This window comes from Oenanthe melanoleuca, chromosome 2 (genome assembly GCF_029582105.1).
Source record: "Oenanthe melanoleuca isolate GR-GAL-2019-014 chromosome 2, OMel1.0, whole genome shotgun sequence".
Lineage (NCBI taxonomy): Eukaryota > Metazoa > Chordata > Aves > Passeriformes > Muscicapidae > Oenanthe > Oenanthe melanoleuca.
Genome location: NC_079335.1, coordinates 49,936,188 through 49,954,224, shown reverse-complemented (window position 1 = coordinate 49,954,224; position 18,037 = coordinate 49,936,188). Strand labels below are relative to the sequence as shown.

General features: G+C 37.0%; 1 protein-coding gene across 5 annotated transcripts in view; it reads right to left on the bottom strand.

The window, feature by feature from the left end:
* PTPRM (protein tyrosine phosphatase receptor type M) overlaps positions 1–18,037 on the bottom strand; it is a 437,605-nt gene that overhangs the window by 326,130 nt on the left and 93,438 nt on the right. For 4 of the 5 annotated variants that reach the window (XM_056483790.1, XM_056483785.1, XM_056483787.1 and 1 more), the window contains exon 2: positions 13,369–13,491. In XM_056483790.1, the coding sequence (XP_056339765.1) occupies positions 13,369–13,491 (123 nt within the window). Of the gene's footprint in view, positions 1–13,368; positions 13,495–18,037 lie in introns of those variants that run through there. The other variant, XM_056483789.1, reaches the window with a different exon arrangement.

Here is an 18,037-nt window from a genome sequence, read left to right as displayed (position 1 = left end):
ATGTAATGAAAAAAGGCTAGAACTCCAAGAAGAACCTACCTTTGAGCACTAAGTCTGGGCAAGATTTCAGTTCCTCTCTTGTCTCTACCTAGAAATACAGCAAAATACAGAGGGGAACTGCAGGAACCTCAACTCTGGTCATACCAGACTGCCTTGAATTTTCCCCTGAGCTATATATGTGTGGTACAATTTAATAACTGTTAATAACTGTTCTATATTAAGTACACCAGTATTTAAATAACATGTTACTTCATTATCCAAATGTTAGTACAAAAGTAGTTAATTTATTGCTTTAAAGGCTAGGTTTAGTTTACTGGAGTTGGAGGGGTGGGGGGAAGAGGGGTTGTTTCATGGCTTTTTGGTTGGGGTTTTTTTTAAGTATTCTAGTATTCTACTCTCACTGACCAGAAGTAATATATATATAGACGTGTAGTGTCTTTCATTGCAAAGAAACAAAAACCAACCAAACATTCTCCCAAAGGAATTTAAATAAACTTAGAAGTGTATTCCCATTTGAGACTCAAAGTAAAAATATAAATTATGTGGAATTGCAAAGTAAAACTATGTTTCTGTAATGTAACAGAGTCCCAAATATAATCTCCCAATTTAAGGTAACACAACTATATGGAACAAGCTACTCTGTTACTCCTGAAAAAGGATGTGAAGGCAGAGAGATGAGCAGTAAAAGAGCAGGAGAGGAAAGAATGACACAGAAAAATCATTTTATCATGTACTCTGCATAAAAGTTCATTATTATTTAGAATTATAAACAACTTATACTCTCAAAGTACAGTGCAGCACAATTTAGTTGTGAGCATTTGGATATATCTAGCCTAGCATAAGGAAATAAGGTTCAGGTGAAATCCATTGCAGACATGGACATAATTAACTAGAATTCTGCTTAAGCCCCCGTTGGACACTATGTCCATTTCTTTAGTCATTACCAACAACTAACATCTTGTCCAAATTTTCAGCATGCTGTCCTCGTAACTTCCATTAGGAAGTGTTGTCTTTTTTATAATAAATCATTTTTATTTAAAAAAAAATTACTTAGAAATTCCATTTCCAATGATGAGATACGTCTCTTGTAAAAGACTGTAGGAGTATTTGAGGCAAAATACTTTTTGACCTCATAACAAAGAATGTACTGAACAAAGAAAAACAGTAACTACAATTTTAACTATTGTGCTATAATTAACATGCCATGTATTACAAACTAGAGAATTGCAGACACAGAATATCAGATGAGGGCAAAACTTGGTGCTATCTGCTATTTGCACTTAATTAGCAACCAAAAAACTGCAGAAAACTTTTATCATTTTCTAAAGACATCCTTTTTCACAATTTAATCTTGACACAGAAATAGGCAGGTATGAAGCTTTGCATTAGGTATTGAAGTATTGAGGAATGCCTTGGAAAAAAGCAGATTAATATTATTTATCTTGAATATAAGTAATGCACCTGTGCATGCAGAAGCCAAGTGAAACTGAATCTCTTCATGTGTTCATTTCAAAGTAAAGGCAACTACCTTGCTCAGAATATCCTGTGGCTCAGCAGATGTATTGAAAATCAACATGGTTATATCCAGTTGCTAGTCAGCCCTTCTGGAGTAGAAACACACACAGCCATAAATATTAATGTGTGTGCTTTTCTAGACCTATCTTCAAGTGTTCCATCAAATTTTTTTCAAATGAGCAAGAACATAAGGGAGCACATTTTAATAGGCAAAGCAAAGCAAAGCTCAGGGAACTATTAGGTAAAAAAGAATATCCCAGAATCCTTTTGGGAATTTAGCAGTCTGTGCTTCCCTAGACTCTGCATCACTGATATGTTTAAATGCAGTACACCAACAAAGCTTTTCCTATGAAATGAATATGTGAAAAATAACAATGCTTAAAAAAGCACCAAGAGTTAGAGGTGGCAAAGAGAGAAATTTGGCACACAATAAACAAATATGACAGCTGATGTGAAATGTAAAGTCTGTGTGTGGCTAGAGGATTCAGCACACTTTAGAGAGGCACTATGAAGACTTTCTGAACACAGAAATTTCATGCACATACTGAGATTAAAACAGAAGAATGAGAAAACAGAATTATTAAATAAATAAATATATTCTCCCAGGAAGGGAGAATGGCACACTAACTGTACAGAATAGAACAAGAAAAGAATCTTAGGTAACAAAACTCCAGAATCTCAAAGTAACATAACTGAGTAAGTGTTTTGGCAATTAAAGTTTGCTTCTATTACAAAGATCTCTCACCTAACAACCATTGTACAAAAATTAGAGCTTCTGTTAGGATTCAGCCTTACCACAATATTGAAAGAATCTTAAAAGGCAAAATAAAAGAAATTCATACCATCATAAAAGCAGCCTTCCTATTAACACACAAAATAGTGGCCTCAGGTTACATGATTTCAGATGCTTTTCTTTTCAATGTGAAGAAGATTCACCAATGAAAGAAATTAGGCAAGCTGAGATTACACCAAAGGATTTTCTATATTCTTTATGTTATATTACACAGCATAGGCTTTACTTGACAAATACAAAAGATAAATAGCAGCATCACTGCATTACACATTTTTATTTCCATATTACAGGTGGCAAAGTAGCATTAGTAGCTTTTCCAAAGGAGTATTTTCATTTGAATGACAGCAATATGGGTTAATAAAAGATCTCAGGGGAGCACTTTTCAGGAACTTTAAAGGCAAATTCATTAATTGGAAACAAACCCACAAAACCTTTTATTTCTGTCAGGATAATTTCACATGTGCTTTGCTAAATATCTTTCAGTATCTCATAACAATTGTAGATTTTAGATTCCAGGAATAAAACATTTTGATGACAATTTCTTTATGGCCCACTTGCTGTTGAGTCAGAACATCACTGCAGTTTAGCAAAACTGACCTCCACCATCTCTCTAAAGGAGAATAACTGGGTAGGAAAGGATGCATTTAGTCTGAACCATAATACTACAGAGAATGTCAGCTCAGAGCTGGAGACATTTCCAATGCATTCAGGCTTGAAGAGGAGATAACAATGATGAAACTGAAAGGGAGGTTGGACAAAGTTAATTAACATAGATATGTACCTTTAGAGAAATGCTGATATGCTGCTGGTGCTGTGCAGTGGTGAAGACTACACCAGTATAAACCTATCTTTTACATGTAGAAACACTAATAATTGACTCTATTTATTAAAGCTGTACATTCTAATGGCTTTTCTCTTTTTTTTTTTCAATCTAACTTTGCTTTTTTTACAGACTAGCACAGAAGTTAAAATTACCTGTTATAATGCTTTATTTTAACTTAAATGTAAAACTGGATGTAGACACACTAAAACATGGGTAATCTAAATTCAAGAGGCACTATAATATATCCTGGCAAAATACAGCTTTTAGTTGCTGTACCTAAAATAATAATTAAATTCTTAATGATTATACAATTGTTATTACTACTACACTAGAAAGCAGGGAAAAAATCTGCCATGCACTCATAAAGCTGCTTCCATCTTGCAAGCCAAGTAAGTAAAATGCCTGAATTGAAATTACTCCAAACAACTTTCTGCCTTCACAAATGTGCCTCACTCTAAAATTAAACATGGCAAGAACACCACAGCACATGTAACACCTAAATGTGATTGCAGAAAGATGTAGCACATCTTTTTATATATGGTGCATCAACTTATTCCACTGTAAAATTTCAAGCTTCAGACTGCCTGAAATTTCACATAGCACACAGTACATTCATGAAGGGAACTTGATGCTGCTGCTGACCAAGTCTACTCCAGAACACAATGACTTCTTTGTTTCTGACAAATAATCATTTCTATTGCTGCTACACAGCGAGATTCCAAAACACAGGCAACATCTTCACCTTGTCCTGCCTGATGCTTTTTAGATTAATCAGTTCCCAGAGGCACTAGCTCAAGAGCAGGTGCACAATATCCAACTCATCTCCCCAGAACAGGACTCTCATCAATTATCATCCTGGATCTTCCAAAGGTGTTTCATTTCATGTGTGGCTGCTTAATAAGGAAACCTCATAAGGAAATACCATGAAAAGCAGCAAGTTTTACATCCCTTTCCTCTGGTCCCCTGCTAGCTTCTACAGAAGCACCCTTCCTTGTCTGGGATACAGATAAGCCCAAAATGCTCTTCTGAAAGCCTGTCCTCTCCCACCTGTAAGAAATCCTGACATCATCCCTTTAAGCAGCCCTTTCTTAGGGTGTGACAATCACTGCAAATGTGCTGTCTGCCACTCAAACAGTAATTGCCTTTGATTCCTACTAATTGAAAACTGCTAATATACTTTAGACATAAAACACTGGACCAGGGACCTGCTTCTCTTAACCTTCTGTTTTCCTCCCAGGGCCTTCTTAAATGCCTGAAAAATGCAAATTTCTCTTCTACAGATTGATTTCTACAAAAGCCCACATGCAGAAAGAGGGCTACTGACCAATTTAGGTTCTCATTATTTCCTTGCACCTTTAAGATATGAATGCAAAAAAGCTTCAGAAAGAAGCATCTCTAAACTACTTTTAGCAGTGGTCTTATCACACAGGCCTGGCATAAAAGAAATTTGCCTCAAGCAAATTTCCATTCCCTTCCTTTCTTTTGTAGCTCTCAACATGTAAGTAAGGGAATACATTAAGGATCATCCCATTGTCACTATGTCTTTGATCTATTTCTTGTGTAACTGCAGGAGAGAGACACTGGGAAGAACAACACCTGACAGCCAGGTTTGGGCTGGTGCCACCATGCTCAGCTGCACACACATCAGGCACTGGGAGAATCCCCCTGGCACCACACTGGGACTTACATGGTGCTCCAGCACAAACCAGTGACTCAAGAGTTTGCTGTGACATCTAGAACAGGTAAAGACTGTAAGAGAATGGGGGAATCAGGCACTCAAACTTGGCAGAAGGATGTTCCTCCCCTCCAAGTCATGGGAAAAATGAAATAGTAAAAATTTAAGTAAGAACACAGACATATTTGAACTCAATGCAAAATCACAGTATATGGAGCTACATCTACAGAGTACATCTGTGGCTTCCATGTTCTAACATGTACATGTGTAGTGGAAAGAGTTTTTCAAATCTGTTACAAGTGAGAAGCACAGAACTGGTGATCAATTGCTGGCAATTATCACAAATATTTGATGTTATTAGCTGCTGCAACATTATGACTTGGATAATTACCTGCACCTGCTTTCTCATTAAATGACTGTGTACATCATTACGTTTTCAATGAGGTCCAGACTGCATTTTTTTTTCCTTTTTGCCACTGAAAAGCAGTTGATTGGAAATGTGACTTCTAGACAGAGAAAGCATTATGTCAGCTGGTGAGGGAAATAAGTATATTGCTTTAACACTCTCTAATTCAGTTCATGTAATTGCTTCTTCCCTGACTCTGAGTTCTGCAAACGACTATTTGGATACTAAAGGATTAAGACTTTGTCTGAAATTCTGGGAAATCAAATTACTTCAGATACCAAAAGACTTAACATTCAAAATAAAAACCAATCCATCCATTCTGCCTGTGCACTAACCTACCTCTGCAGCCACATTTCCCACATGACAAACTCCCACATGACTTTTCTCAGCCTGGGAGCAGAAGTCCAAAAAGTGTAGCCTTCAGGGAGCACTTGAAGCCACATGCAGTATTTAATGACCTCTGCCTCCAATCAGTGATCTTTTGGCCCCTCCTGTTATTGACACAACTAGACCTAATAACATACTATCAGTCTCAATGCCTGCCAACAAATTAAGTGGCATCAAAAGGTATGAAAAATCTCCCATAAAGCTAACTGAAACAAGAAATTCCTCTTAAATTTTGTAAATAAAAAAAAACAAAAAACAAAAAAAAAACACCAAAAAAACCCAACCAACAAAGAAAAAAAAACCCAAAACCCTTAAATAAACTATTCTCTAAAAATTTGTAACATTTACTGTCCTAAAGAGGAGTCATGGAGTCCATCTCCAGCTCACTGGTATTTTCACTATGCCTATGACTCTGACCTTGTCATATAGAAAAACTGGCTTAAAAGACAAAGTACTAACTTAGGTAACAGCTGACTTAGGCCCTGAAATGGAGGCAGTCACGTTCACACTTTAAAGCCTGCAGATGTAAGGAAAGGTTTTGATCCACTCTTTATTAGTTTCTAAAGGGCAGGATGGATGAGAAGAAATCTAATGGGATAAGCATGAGACTGAAAGAAAAGCCCTGATGACTGCAAGAAATTAAGAGGCTTTTTTTTCCAGTAGATTAATTACTAAACAAGAAAAAGCTTATTTAGGAATACTCTGATTATTCTCTTTTCTCTTGATCTTGCAATGCAGTGAGTGCAGCTCCTAGAGGAGCATCTTCAGACTTGCTGTTTATTCACAGGCTTTTTACTCACCACAGCTTTGCTTGAACTGGTAAAATATTTTCATTCTTCAACAGAAGAAAACAGCCAGGCAAACAAGTACAAAAATTGTACTGGTACAAACTAAAACTGGAGCAAAAAGTGCAGTGTTTCAGTGAGACACCCATGGCAGGGGGCAGTAACATCCCTTCACCAGTGAGTCCTAAGGAACCCTACACTAAAGCATGAGCTGCTTGGTTTATATTGCCACAAACTAGCTACAATAAAGCATCCTGAGGCTGATTTCTATGTCTCAGGCATATCCTCAGGAAAGAGAATTCTTCATGTGGCCTTTTTAGAACCAAGAGACCTTACCAGAAGTAGCTTCATTCTTCTTTTCCAGACAATATTCCACTTGAAAAATGCCAGTTCACTACAAGGTATTGTAAAAAAGTTTTGGCTTTTTTTTTTTTTTAACTGGCTTTATAACATGAAGCACTTTGTCTCTCTCCGGTTGGGATTCTCTTACTTTAACTTCCTCTCCCCTGCTATAATACTCCTACCTCATCTGAATGAACTTATCATGAGGAGTCCAGGAAAGGAAAACAAACACTAACAAAACCCCAGTTATGCAGAGTACTTCTATTTTAAATTTAGCAGGGAAATCTGAAACTAGATCCTGATACACTTAAGCAGCAGGATAGTGTCTGGCACTATGGGTGGAAGATAGGGAAGGAGACTGGGTTTTTGATGTGTAACAAAAAAGAACTTCCTTATCTCAAAAGTTTTTATTGTCAAGAAATCCATTTCAAACCCATCTCCAGTGTCTAGCTTATGTTAGCTGCTTCTCATACATGATGGCAGATGTTAGATATAACCTCAGCAGGAAACATGTAATCACAACAAGGTAAATGAATTAGGTTAGAGGACTTGCTTAGCACAGTGTGGCACTACACGGTGCTACACAGAATTACCCTCAGCAGTCAACTTTATCTTCCAGGTTGCTTTGAGAATACTCTGGTTTAATGACAAGTGACTTCCCAGATCTTTCATGTAGCTTCTGTCTGTCTTCTACAGAAGAGGAGAGTTCCTCAAACACTAAAAAAGTGCTATAATTTATCATAATGTCATATTTCAGTCTTCAAATATCTTGAACAAATCTTTATCAGCTACTGTTGCTTTTAATAGAGTGTCTCCCACTTACTTCCATGACTTGGAGCATGTTCTGCAATTTTGCACTCAAATATGAGATGGCTGATGGAATGCATAAGGAAACAAGAAAAGTGATGTCTGAAGTTACAGTTATGAACACTACAGAAAGCATGTTACTTCAAATGAAAATCTGGAAATCAGTTATCTACATTAGGTATTATTACTTCATAAACCACACTGTTTATATTCAAAATCATTTGTTCTAAAATGTGCTAACTAAAAGTCATATATGAGAATATCTACAACAAAGGGTTAAGTAAATCATTAGCACTAATTTTCTGAAAGCTCTTAGGCATGCAGACAAAATGCACTGTAATAATTTGTCTAGTTCACCTACTAAGCAACCTAGGAACATTGTCCATCAGTGATTCAGATTAATCTTCTATTTCCCTCTGCAAGCATGATAGATGCTCAATATTTGCAACAAACCCAGAATTTCTGTCAGGTGCTGAAATCTCTCAAGTCAGGTCAGAAGTTACAAAAATGATCATAAGATGCACACAACAAGCCACACCTCAGACATAGCTGGTGGCATCACTCTTGCTGTTGAACAGAGCTGTTAAGCACATCATTCAGCAAGCCTTCAGGTGTGTTTTAAAGCAGCCAACCCCTCCAGTGCTGGCAGTGTAGCCATGGCAGCACAGAGCTGCTGTGGCTCCCTGCTCAGGTGGTTTGCTCTCCCTGACCTCCACGCTGCTCTGTATTAGCAGCAACTGGTGTTAACTTACACAGTTAATTGGAAGCTGGAGCTGCCTGCCAAAAGGCGTGTGCTTAATGGCTGCAGCTATTACCTGGGTGTGCAATAAAATGCTAAACATGCTGCTGTTCCAGGTCTGGAAAATTCTATGAAAAGATTTAACTTTAACACGGTGAGCAAACTGTGACTCCCACACCTTGATAGTACTTTATATTATCCCTAGATAGCATTCAAATGAATTAAAAATGCAGCTATTCTAAGTCATATGGGGGAAACAGGATTAAGAAATATATTTAATTCTTTTCAGTAGGAATGCAAACAGAAGAAAAGTATCCCTGCTAACAAAATAAACAAAAACGCAATGCAGTGCTAAAATGTGCTTCATGATAAAGTACAAAATCAAAGAACAATAATTTTGCATGGTAAAACATTGCAGTTGGCTTGAACTCACACTTGCCAATTGATCACTTTATCAGTCTTTTAAAATGGATCACAACACCTCTATGCACAATTAAACAACAATGTACATTTTTCACACAAATACTTCATATTCCATAATATTAAATACTCCTCTGAATCACTGCCTTGTTTATAGAATATCTGCTAGCTCTGCATGTCTGGTTACTAGGTACCAAAAGGCCATTTTAAACAATAATATAAGCATTATAAGCATTTTCTGCAGACACTGCACAGGCATTAAGCAACACTACATATTCAGAATACAAATAAGCATAGTAGGCCATTCAAAATATCACACATAGCCATGAAAATCATGTATTATCACCTCAAATAGCACAAACAAAATTCTCATCCTGGCTTTGACCAGCACTGTATTAAACACAGAAAGCTTCATTGCAGGAAACATCCTTTCAACACAGTGAATGGCAGCCTGTGAAGATTTGATTTGTATTTGGGTTTGAACTGTTTTAAAATGAATGAAAGGTTGATGCCAGTGACTTCTTGCAAATGCAGTGACATCCCCTCAGAGATATCAAACCAATCACTGCATCGAATAAATATGATACTACTGTCCTTTAGAAAACAACTGGAACTGTGAAACACCACAGAAAGATTTTACACAACTGAACACTGTGTTTCATGAGAGTATACATGGACATGAACAGAAACAATATCCGATAAATGACAAATACAGAGGACTCCTGACAATATTTCTATTGCTTAGAGCAATCCATAAAATTCTAATTGCATTGCTGTCAGTGCTGACTTACTGTAGCAGTATCTGAACTAACACAAGGCACTCGAGTATCTCAAAAGAAACTCCAAAACAACCCCTTTCCATGGGACATGGAATGTACAGCTCCAGCGACCCCACAGGTCCTGTAATAAAAACTGCCTCTGTGTGGGCTCCTCTCCCTGGGCTGCAGCTTTCTCCAGGAAATCTCCATCTTTTCTTGCTGTGGGGTCATGCACAGGCAGCAGGAGGATGTCTGCTCCTCCAGGCTCCTCACCATGGGCTGCAGGGGAATCTCAGCCACACTGCCTGGAGCACCTCCTCCCCTCCTTCTGCACTGATCTGGAGTATGCAGGGCTGTTCCTGCCACATCTCACTTCTGACAGCCACTGCCCAGTGGCTTTTGTCCCTTCCCAAGCACTCTATCCCAGAGGAGCACCAGCAGCTCAGCTGTGCCCAGTGGTGGGGCCAGTGGCTGTGCCCAGATGTGTCCAACACTCTTCTCATGGAGGCCACTCCTGCAGCCCACACCTTGCCAACAGAGTAATCCACGGTTTGGGCATATTCTTCTGGAGACATTTTTATTGGACCACAGCTAGAGCACTTACAGTTAGCTGCAGCTGTAAATCTGTACTATATAAACACATCAATATCAGACTGCTGTAACTGTTCCATAGGATAATGCAAGGTGGCATTAATAACGACTAAGTGGTTTTGTAATTACAGTTGTGAACACTATTTTAAACAGACATTCTTGGAACAAAAAGACAAGGAGAAGACAGGCTGAGAAATGGGAAGAGCTGCTCTTCCAAACAGCATTTACTCAGTGTGACTCACAGGACACTTGAAACAGAAGAGCAGTGGATTAACAACTTCCATTTAATTTGTATGAATATAAACAGAAATTCATACATGTCCTTACTTTTTGGGTCAATTTAACACAATTTCAGATTAATACTGACTCATTAAAGGCCATGCTTATATTTATCAAGGAAATTAGAGCACTAGCACCCTACTAACTTTAGTGGTATCTTCCTATTTCTGTGCTAGAGTAACAATCCAACAGAGATTGAAGTCCATTTTAAGGAAACACTTCTGGGATTTTTTTGTTATTACCTTTGATACAGTTTATCAGTTTTCATCTAAATATGAAAATATGATCTCAAATGATAAATATTATCTCATATATTCACAAACATGTAAACTGTGTGTACATTAAAGCATGCACACATATGCATGAATCTTAGATGACATTTCTTTTGTCCCACTGAAATAACATATCAAGCCAAAGTATTTATCTTTTCTGAAGTGCAGCTATGCTCTCAGCACTCTCATGTGGATTAAAAGAAATCAAATGCTGTAACTTGTGTGCTTCCCCCTGACTGCCACCAAATTATACAAAACATTATATATCGACATCAACTCACTCACTGGAGCATGTTGCCTGAAATTAGAAATGCTATGTGCATTAATTGTTTTTTCCTCTGACAAGGGAGTATAGAACTGAGAATTCTTGTTTCAGTCTAGTATTACAACATTGTTGCATAAAGCATTTTGCTTTCAAGCCAAGAATTCCCCACAAAGCATTAATTTAAGATGTTCTACTCATTATCATCTGAAGTTATTTCTTCCTAAATCTGTAGCTCAGAAACTGCTGACAAACTACTTGAAATCATTTTTTAAGTGTATCACATAACCCTCTGGCTAAGGCTAACTGAAAACTAATTAAAATCATTAAGATGATGATTTGAACAAGAACAGGAAAAAACTGTCTAGATGAAATTAAGAGGAAAAATTAGATACCACTTGACTAAATCGTGCTGTTAGACACAGTGCTTCTCATTTGCAAAAAATGAACATTTCTTTCCCTCTCAAAGGGGTGTTTGACCTTTTAAGGCACCAATATCCTCAACTCTCCTCAGACTAACTCGTTCATCTTCTGACCCAACGCACCAAAAGAATATTTCTCTTCATTTATGGGCAGAAACAAAACTCCCTAAACTGTAAATAGAACTTGTTACCAAATTAAAGAGATTTTTACTAGATCATCAGAACATTATTTCAGACTTCTGATAAAAAGGCAAGAACACAAGCAAGAAACAAATTGTATGCCATCTGATAAATAAAATTACATGTATAATTTTCCTTCTATAGACATGTCAGTCCCTAGTCAAGACTCCTGCCAATGAGAAAAAAAAAAAACCAACCAGAAAAATCTTCAAGCCTGTGGTCATCAGAGAAGACAAGACAGATTTAAATCTCTTCTATCTGCCAAGAAGACTGAACATCACATTCTGACAAATCCAAGTGGGGACAGTAATGAATGAAATTTGGAATAGAAAGAGAATTCCAGTGGTGTGACTGAAAAAAAGAATGCATATCTTGCACCACTAGCCAAGATAGCTGATAAACTCTGTCTGTTATCTAAAACTTGCACAACAGTATCAACCATTAATGAAATAGTTCAGAAAATGTTTAGAAGTACATGCCAAGACCACTGGGTAAAAACCAGTTTAAAAAGGAATTTGAAAGAAGCTCCTTTATCTGGGTTGATGAACTCAATCCAGCATGATGATCCAAAGGACTTAGATAAACTGAACATCCATCTTGAAGCTGGGAGTCCTGCCTTTGCCAGAGAAACAAAGTGTAAGAGGTACTTCAGCCGTGAATTTAGATAAGATGCCATCCACAACTCAGGGCAACTGGTAAATCCACAGTGAAGAACACTGAAAGACTTTTTTACAAGTGAATTATATCTACAGCTGATTGTGCATATCATAAATCAGCACATTTACTGCTACACTAATGATGAGTGTTTATGCTCAGGTTTTGTTTATACTGTCACTTCTAAAGATTCACGTTGTCTATTTCCCAACTCTCTTACTCAAAAAATAAGGGAGGAACAGCAGTTGTTTCCTGAGAACAACTTTTGAAGAGATTTTATATAAACACCTAAGTACATTATGGGTCCTTTAAAGACCTCATTGAAAGGGATGTGAAATACTGGGACATTCATCTGCAATGCTTTTAAGTGTTATGGATATATAATTATACTAAGCTATGAGACTACTTCAGAAGAAGTCCCACAATGCTACAACCAGTGATTTTATCTAGTGGTCTTTTGGTTTTGCCAAAAGGTGATAGTAGTCACTTGAGGCTCAGTCTATAAAAGCCAAAGCAGATGCTGAGCTGAGCTGCAAGCAATCATAACACAGGAAATGGAGATGAGTACATGGGCAGGAAGTCTCAACATGCATAGCTAAAAACTAGAAAAAAGAACAACTGGTAAGTTTTAGGCTAGTGAATAGTTTAAAACCAGTGGCCAGATCTGACATATTTCTCTGGGTGAAGCACCAAGGTGATGACTATATTACTAGACTGAGTTTGTAGTTCAGCATAATGCACAGGTTGTTGCTGTGGAACAAGGTCTGACTCCGTGCCATGCAAAATATACATTAAATAATAGTATCAGAACTCTTAAATTCAGTGAGCATAATATAGATACACTTTGGTTTGGGATACTTTTGCTTTTTTGCTTGCCTCTTCTCTCTCAATCTTCTAGTCAGATTTTGTTTATTACATCTTTCAATGAAAATACATAAGTCTATCTTCCTTTTCTCTCTTACTAAGTCCTGCCTGCTTGTTTCTAGTACTACTTCAGATTAATCTCCATATCACCCTTCTGTTTTCTTTTGGCCTTCCCCAATAACACCAAGTTCCTATTTCTTCTTCCTAACCTTTACACACCCCACAAAACAAAACAAAACAAAACCCTTGATTTGCAAAATATCCCGCACAGAAATCACTTGGAAAATCTGAGTATTCCACTTAAACAGACTCAGATAAAGCAGCATTTTAAGAACAAAAGCTGGACAAACACAAAACCTAAGGTTGGAGAGGAACAAGCAAAACGAGGACGAACCCGATGGCATCCCTGGACCCGAGGCCGGCTTCACTGGCGCATTCACCTGATCCCAGTCGAGATCATCATCCTCTGACTGACTATAGCCACAGGAACTCAGAGGCTCATCAAAAGTGCAGCACCCTGGTAAAGGAACACAAAGGGAAAAATTAAGGCATGCAGGTAACAGATTATGACCGACAGATTTTCTCTTACGATCCAATCACCAGGTAGCAAAAACAAAATAGCAAAATAAATAGCAGTAAAAAATCAGAATATTAAAAGACTGCACAATTAACATTCTTCAGGGAAAAAAATTACTCCATGCCTACTCCTACATTTTAGAAGAAAACTAAGGGTGGGAACATCAGCTTTCATTCTTGTATCTCGGTTTCCAGGTAAGGGAAAACCCAGGTGCTCCCAGGCCTGCTGTGCTGAGAACAGGTACCAGCATGGCTGTTTATGGGATCAGTGCCTCTGGCACAACACAGCACATCCACCCCAAAACGTCAATCTATGCTCAGAATATCTGAAAGAAAACAGTATTATTTGCTCTTTTTTTCTCACTCTCTTCTAAGTAAATTAGAAGAGAATAATATCTTATAAAAGCTGACAGTCTCCCAAGCTTGGGTAGGGGAAAAAATGAAGAATAGAGTTTAACATTATCCATAAGAAAACAGAAAATATTTTTTTTTTTTTTTTTTTTTGTGCTACAGAGAAAGCTTCAGGTCTTTTACCTTGTTATCATCTAACAGGAGACTAACATAGGGTTACAAAATTCTGTTTAATTTGATGTTTCACTCCAGTGAAGAATGACATCTTTCCTATTTTGGAAAATAAATATAACTCTAGTCTGAGATATTTCTGCCCATATTAAAGGAAATTCTGCAGCTGTTCAAACAAAACTAAACTTTATGGCTATTCATCATCTTTGCTATCTGTCCACAGGGACAGTAGGTTTAGCCTTGCCAAGCTGTATTAAAACAGGAAACAGACAAAATCCAGCTTAAAAAAATTACTTTTAAAATCTGAATTTTCCTAGACAAACAAATAGCATTATAGAATTGTCCTGTTTTCACTAGGATAGAATTAATTTCTTCCCAGGCCTTAAAAACATGACACTTATCAAAAAGAAGAAGAAAAAATTCCATCACACCTGACAAATAATACCTAACTGAAGTCCAACCTTCCTAATAACTAGTCCAAGTGTATATTTGAGATTCATAGCAAGAACTTCACAAGCACATAATCTTCAGTAGAAATTATTTTTACATGCAATCACTGAGAAATTTAATATTTTCTTCTCTCAACAGTGGGAATATTCTATTGGCCTTTACAGACATAACATATTTGCCCTGCCCTCAAGTACAGGTCATCCTGTACTACTCTCTGCTCCAAAATATCTTTCTATAGGAAGTCTCCAATACTTCTAAGTGAATGAGGAAAATAGGCACCTCAGGAAGCTGCTTTTTTTTTTGTACAAATTTAAGTGCAAAAGATTCAATTAGATAATCCAATGGGAACAGAAAAATCATTAAAAAACTCACAATTCCAAACTCCCAACATTTTACCTCAATGTTAACAAGAGATATAAACTCTCTCTCTCCTGAAGTCAAAAAAATTCAGAAATACCGGAGATTTTTATAGAGTATATTAAATAACATCTGCAACATTTCCAGAGGGAAGGCTTAGAAATTTAGGCAGTCATTTACACTTTTTTCTAGTACTTGAATTACTAGCATAAATATTACTTCAAACTTCATAAAATATACCACAAGCTAAGTTTCAGACCTAAAAGCTGAACACCAACTTGAACAGATATATTAATCCTTTTTTATAAAAAATAAAAATCAAAAAGGGTAGTTTCCTTGCCAAAGTACTGCTAATGATAATAGGACATAAATTTAAACACCAAGTTATGCAGTCTGCAATGTAGTCAAGCTTGGCAAAATATATATAACCAAATGGAAGTTGGTATAAATCAGGGTTTACAATTCAAACCAGGACCAATGAATATACAGAATAGCTCCCACACTTTATTACATCAAACATATCTCTAGTGATAAGAAGACAAAATAGTATAAAGTGTTTTCTTCCTCACATCCAGAAGCCCAGCCAAGCGCCACAAAAATATCCAATACTGGGAAAAAGGCAAGATTTGTAATTACAGATGGTTAATAAAGGCTTCTACTAGTCTCATGAATTAGGAAGATGGCAAAAATGTGGATAAATAGAGTGACAGTTCTATTTGTCTAGACCATTTGTCTCTTAACATGGGACCCTTTCTCACTGCTTTTTTTTCTTCATTTTTCTTGCAAGTCTATGGCTAGATCACACTCTAAGAATTTCTTTTTTTTTTTTTTCCATCTTGACCGTTTGCATCCTTTTTTATATAGCTATTACTATAACTTCACCAAAATGGATATTGGATCTTCATGTCTGCTACAGGAGGAGTTTTAAAGAAACTTCTGAACTCCTTCAATTTCTAAGTGCCCTCCACCCACAACTACTAAAGAAAGTTCAGCAAGTATCACTACAAGTAATCAAGCTGTATAGTCACCTATCCAGAGAACTGGCCAGCACCCATTAGATCTTTAATAGCACACATGTCAAGCCATGGTTCTTTCCACAGCAAGACACTGAAGATAAGATGAATACTAATAAATGCTTTGCACAGCCATGCATTTTTGTGAAGCCTTTTGCAGATTAAAATAGCACACATGGCACATACACGTGTTGGAAGTCAAGGCAAGCTTGTAACACAGAACATCTCCTTACAAAACAAACAACAAAACAAAGTACAAAAACTTGCTTAACCAAACCAGCCAAGAAACAATTACTGTAATTTAAGAGTCATCAAAGATCCTAGTGGCTTGTGACCAGCTCCTGGAAGTTCTACCCCTCACACTTGACCAAGATGAAATGCTTTAGAAATGGGTCATTAACTTTTGAGAAACCCCTACATTTGCATCTACTGAAGCCCTCCTGGCTCCTACTACAGTGCTTTGTTTATTTTCTAGTCATGGTTCTCTTACTGTGCAGAGTTTTCAGCTCATGAAATGAACCCATGGTATCAACAAGGACTGGTAATATCTGAGCAATTATCAGTTCTTTAATGTCTCTCATCATTGCTGTGTTTTGAAACAAGCTACTGCCAAGCCAGGCCACTGTTTATAATCAAGCAGCTCACTTGAGAAATCTGCTCACTTTTTGCTACTAAAATTGATAATAACAAAAATACATATTGGCTGTTACACAGTTTAATCAAGCAAAGCAATTTCCCTGCCTGTTATACTGACATCACAGTTTGGATGGTCAAACTGTATTTTAAAGGATGAACTCTATGCTGACTGAAATATTTATAAGACAGACAGAAGATACATATCCCATTATGATTCATCGGGTTGTGCTGCATTTTATAGGTATTTTTGGATTCCTAAGGGGAACTGAATTGACAAATGCACAAGATGCAACACAGTCTATTACAGCCTATGGCTCTTTCAACTGCAATTATCCATTTAACCATCATGAACCCAGTTCAATATAACTATGCCATTGTCTGAGTGTAGCCCTTTTTTGATGCTTCCATTTTAGCTGGCTAAATTACTTCAGATGAATACAACCAATTAAAGTAAAAGGGATAAAGAATATACTATATTTTTCCTAATTTGAATAAAGCTTTATTCAAACTATTTTGTGTTTTACAGACTCCTGACATCTCTTATGAAGCATTCTCAAAGAATACTTTAGCAAACAGTAGGATACTGCTGTTACATCTGTTAAGTGACAAAAAGTAATGTAGAAAAAAGTTCAGATTAGGCTGGGCACTGCTTTATTTCTGTTGATTTTATATACTTCAGAGATCTCAGATCAATATGTACTCTCCATCAAAAATTTGCTGCCAAATGTACAAGTACTAGAACTAGTAATTCTTATGAGTGTCAGTTCTAGGACTGGCAGGGAACATAAGTGCATACCAGAACTGATGCAATGGCCCTGCTTTGGGATAAAATCAATTTTCTTTTTGCAAAAGCAAAACCAAAAAAAGCAAAGCCCTATGGTTTCTGATCTGCCATAGTACCATGAATTCTGATGAAGAATACAAGAACCCAGAAGACAAGTTTACTGAATCCCCCATTTTCCTAGTATTCTTCTTTATCTAATTTAAAAATTATTCTGAATTCTGCTGTGTCTGTTATTTTTCAGTTTCATACTGGAAATGGGGTTATGTTGATTATCTCTAAGTGCAATGTAGCTATACTTTGAAACAGAAATTTAAATGTAGATATCTGATCTGAAAGCTGAGACACCCAGACCACATTTCATTTCAGGAGGCTTGGATATTGCAGGGAAAGATTCATCTTGTATAAGGCAATTTATCTTCCCTTTCTCTCTAGAACAAAAAGAAGCCTCTGCCCAAACCAACAACACAGCATTCCTCAGCCAGCTGCATTCTCTCCTGTCCTCATGAACACACCTGCATCCAAGAGCAATGGCCAAGTGCACCACCCAGACAACATACCAAGGCACATGAAAGCTGAAACAACTGAAATACCATGATAAACTGTAATTGTTAAGATTGTGAATGAATCAGCTTATCCTCAAGGGTTACTGCTCAGGACAAGCATTCTATCTAGACACTCTCAAGACAACAGAAAGTGATCTGAGAAACACAGCATTGGAAAATGCG